The sequence below is a fragment of the Gavialis gangeticus genome, unplaced genomic scaffold, assembly GCF_001723915.1.
Source record: "Gavialis gangeticus isolate Ggan-Ray unplaced genomic scaffold, GavGan_comp1, whole genome shotgun sequence".
Classification (NCBI taxonomy): domain Eukaryota; kingdom Metazoa; phylum Chordata; order Crocodylia; family Gavialidae; genus Gavialis; species Gavialis gangeticus.
This window is the reverse complement of record NW_017728973.1, coordinates 3,704,553-3,709,180: the sequence shown is the minus strand read 5'-3', so window position 1 is coordinate 3,709,180 and position 4,628 is coordinate 3,704,553. Positions and strand designations below refer to the sequence as shown.

At 44.9% G+C, this 4,628-nt stretch overlaps 1 protein-coding gene across 1 annotated transcript in view; it reads right to left on the bottom strand.

The window, feature by feature from the left end:
* Nucleotides 1–1,460: 1,460 nt before the first annotated feature.
* The window catches only part of LOC109289261 (keratin, type I cytoskeletal 10-like), a 10,194-nt gene continuing 7,026 nt past the window's right edge, over nt 1,461–4,628 (bottom strand). Inside the window, 3 exon segments of the mRNA XM_019505258.1 lie at nt 1,461–1,658; nt 2,078–2,235; nt 3,875–4,092. Coding sequence (XP_019360803.1) covers nt 1,555–1,658; nt 2,078–2,235; nt 3,875–4,092 — 480 coding nt within the window. The 3' untranslated portion in view covers nt 1,461–1,554.

The window sequence follows — 4,628 nt, the reverse complement described above, 5'->3', positions numbered from 1 at the left end:
GGAAGAAAGGTTAGGAACTAGGTTTTTAGGTAGTGTTGGTTCAAATAATGGCAACAGAAGGCATATGATAGCATTTCTTCTTCCCCATCAATGCTTTCAAGCTACATTGTATACTTACATTCTCTTTCTGTCTACAGCCTCATTAAACCAAACCAACTACCAAAATATTTGAGGTTTGCTTATCACTGGCACCATTCTATCAAGATGTTTTTTTATTTGAAGAATTAGGAATAATTTATGTAATTTGCAACAGTAAGAATGTTTATTGAAACACGCAAGAACATAGTAAGTGATTTTTTATTTTCATACCACTATACAATTCATTAAAGTGGGAAAAAAACAGAGACATTTTAGGCTTCCTTTTTTCTTTTAAGAGAAGAAAATAGAGGTGCACTTGTACATTGATCCCATACCAGATTGGCACTGATATAAGGAAAATTGACAGTATCGACAATTGGCTTTTTTCGGATGATGTGGCTGATAATGTTGCTGATAAATGCCCTGTGCCACAGTGCAGCACACAGGCTTCCAGGAGCACAGCTCAGCAGTGTGGAAAGCAGCCAGGTCTGACTAGCAAGTCTGTTGTGAGGGAAGGAGCGTGAGGCAAGGGGGGCAGATCAAGGCCCCAGCAGTGACGGAGAGAGTGGGACAGGGCCTGGGCAGGGGCAGGTGCAGCACAGCCAGAGTCGAGCGTGGCATGGAGCCACAAGCAGCCTGTCTGGGAGCACAGGGAGGGGTGGTGGTTTCTGCCACTACACACACCCTGGGAGGGCATGGGGGGCATGTGCCCCCAGATCTGCATGTGAGGTGATGGTAGGCTGCTGCTGTGGGCTAGGGCTGGGGCTGGGGGTGGTGCAGGCTCTTCCTGTTGGGGGGGCTGGGCCGGCCTGTGCTCAGGGTGGGTGGTGGCAATTGTGGGAGAGGGGGACTATGGCAAATTTCGGGGTGGCTGCAGCCCCACCTTATAGCCCTCTTCCCAGTGCCACCACCATCTGCCCTGAATGCAGCCTGGCCCAGCCCTCCCCCGCCGGGAAAAGCCCAGTGCCACCCACCACCCCAGCCCGCAGTGGCAGTCTGCCCTTGCCCTGCGCACATATCTGGGGGCACATGTCCCCCATGCCCTCCCGGGGTACATGCAGGAATGGGAGCCGCTCCCCCCTGTCCCCTAGATGAGCCATTTTTGGCTCCGTCCTGCACGCTGCCCTGTCTGGGCAGCGCCTGCCTCTGCTCCTGCCCCAGCCTCACTACTTCCTTCACTGCAAGGACCTCAATCTACGCCCCCCATGCCCCTTCCTTCTCCCCTCGCCCCTTCCCCCACAACAGACTTACCAGCTGGATGCTACTCTCCAAGCTGCCCAGCTTCATATCAGAATCGGATTGGTATCAGCTGATATGGCTCGCTAAAAATCAGTCATCAGTATCTGCCCCAAAAAATCTATCGGTGCACCCCAGAAGAAAATATTTATTTTGGCCACACCAAAAGAAGTTTTCTGATTTTTGCTGCTTTTTAATGGCATTTGTAAAAGGATCCTCTGTTCCAAATATTGATGTTGTTTATATTATTGGCTTCTCTTCAACTGATTGGACCTGAGAGGATGTGACTGTCCCATGTTGATCAAGCTCAATTATTGTTTTAATCACTCTGGTTTTTGTTGGTTCTAAATGTAAAAAAAATAGAGTGTTAATACTTGAGTCTGTAAATGTCAACATTAAAATATATAAAACCATAGTTCTTTGTTCACTGACACCTCTTCTTGCAAAAGATAACTTTAGAGACTGTTTTAGATAGATTATAGCGCATATTAACTTAAAATACTATAAAATCTTTTTGTCTTTACTCAGGTTGAGTAAGAAATTCCACTCTGCTATTTTGACTCATGAATTTGACTAGAATATTAATTAGATTTAATAAAAGTTAATTACATTAATAACAATTAAGGCCTATTAAGAGCAAAGGTTGCAATGAAAAATAATAGCAATAGGAAGCAATTTTTTTTCTAAAGTTGCATATTCCAAGATCACTACAGCTGAATAGCTCATAATAGTATGAACAGAAAAAGCAAAAGAAGCTCATTACTTTTGCTGCTACTGCTTGATCTTGATTCAGACCTTGCAGATCCAGAACCTCTAGACCCCAAATCTGCAGCAGAGACAGAACCTTGAGATCCTGAAGTTGTAGCAGATCCTGTTCCTCTTAATCCCGAGCCTGTTCCAGCAGCGTCATATCCAGAATCACTGTAATATATTAATATTGTATTTTTGGAGACTGCTTATGCATTTTGCTTTAGATGAGGTATGTTCCCTGTTGGGAGCAGGCGGAGTATCGAGGACTACCCCAACAAGTAAATTTCCTTATTACTAGGCTGCTTAGTCATGCTCCCTCTTGCTTATTCTCTTGATGCAGTGAATCTTTCATAACTTTTTGATCAGTGGTACAGCTTCACATGAAGAGGTTCAGAGAAGCCATTATTCCAACCTTGACTTTGTTCTACAGGTTAAGTTGCTCTCCTCAGAGGTGAGAGTTGTTGGTTTGAACCCCTCTAGGCTGAGGACAACCTTGCATGTGGGTCTCCTATTTCCTGAATAACTGCTAGGCTGTTGCAGAAGAAGTGGGCAGGAGTACCACCACCAACCCTCATCTGATCATATTTCTGAATGAAAGTAGCTGTGGCATGGTATTTTGTGATGAACTCATTGCTGTATGTATGTGTTATGAGCCTGCCTATCAGATCAGTTCCATATGCCATAAGGCCTATGGGGACTAAAGTACAGGGGTTCCTTGTTCGAGAATCCCAAATAGTACCAACATTCTCATCTCAGCCAGGATGATGGCTCCTCTCAGCACGGTTAAGAGCAGAGTGTTAGACAGCTAAGCAACTTTACTTGGGAAAATGTAGGTAGACCAGAGTGTCAGGAGCCTACAGTAGTTAGTCAAGGTTTTTTGTTGATTGCTCACTTGGATTTGGATGCTTAAATTCCTCTTAACTTGCACTTTAGTGGCTGAAGTGGTGTTTTGGATCTGGATCCATAGCATTTGTTATAACAGTTGTTTTAAGATAAGTTAGACCAGGGGTTTTCAGCCAGGATGGCTTCAAGGGATACTTGGCAGTGGGCACTGCTGCACTGCCAGCACTTCTGCTGCTGCTGTGCCACTGTCACGCTCGCTGATCGGCCACGGAGGACTCCCTCTTTCCCCCTGGCTCATCTGGCCACCGGGGGACTCCTACCTTCTCGACTGGCCACTGGGGGTACACTGACCCAAAAAGGTTGAAAACCCCTGAGTTAGACAAAAGTGTTAGTGGAAAGAGATGGTTTCTGTCCTTTGTGCAGTGTAGATTATGCAAAACATCAGATATCACCTCCAGCCAGAGTTCTTTGGGCGAATCAACCTGGTAAATGAAAACAGTACTGAAAGGGTAAAAAAAAAATCCAAGTCACTGGGCATATCTACACATTCATTAATGCACAGTGGTTACTGCACATTTAATTTAGTACTTGTATAATTTAAAACTTTTGTGATGCCTTGTAAGTGATAATACTGCGTGGTCGCGATAGCCTAATACTGCACAGTCCATCAGTCCATACTATGATGCACTACTGTGCAGTGTTATTAGGCTACTGTGCAGTTACTGTCTTGTGTAGACGCTCCCACTTAGTAGCATAAGTCCCATTTTCAAAAGTGCCTAAGTCACTTGGGAGCTCAAATCTCATTCAAAATAAATGGGACAGGCTCAGGGGTGATTCAGATGCTTTAAAAATGGGATTTAGGCTTCAGTCACTTAGCCTAATTTTACCCAAAGAACCCCACAATGATTTATGCAGAACCTGGAGAGTGGGTAAGACATTTTTTCATTGGTACAGTTCATTTTCTTACCTTTCCTCTCAATCTATGAGGTGGCGGTAAGTTTCAATCTCGTTTTCCAGATGAACCTTGATATCTCGGAGTTGTTCATACTCTGCCTTCTGCCACTCCATGTCATCCCTGATCTGCTGTACTTGGGTCTCCACGCTGCTTATCACCACTTGTATTTGTGAAAGTTGAGCACAATAGCGAACTTCTGTCTCTGCCAAAGTAGCTTCAAGAGATTGTTTCTGACAGAAAAGAGAGGTGCTTGATTCTAATTTGTGAGAGTCAAAGTAGAAGCTTGTGTTTTAACCACGTGTGATATAAAGGTTAAAATAGCACCTTTTAACACTCAATATAACACATCACTTGACACTTAACTGTTGATGCTTTCAGCTGTTTGCATTTGTCTCAGAAGATTAGTTTCATTGTTTATATATTATTTTAAGTTCAATTTGTGGTGTTTGTAATAGTATGATGCAGTGGTGCTCAACTGTTTTGGCCAGTGGGCAAGATGGGCAGTGCCCAGGCCATCTGTGGGTCAAATCTAGCTGGTGGTCCTGATTCAGCATGGGGCGTTCATGACAGGGCCGCATCCCATCCAGCAACCTGGAGAGGGACAGGAGACATCCTGACTCCAACTTGGCCCTGTGGTGGGGAAGGGAGGAGGCATGGCCTAGCGTGGCAGTGGAAAGGGGGTGTGGCCCAGCCTCTTCCTCAGCCCAACAAGGGAAGGATGCTTGATCTCATAGTTTCATAGTTTCATAGTTTCTAGGGTTGGAAG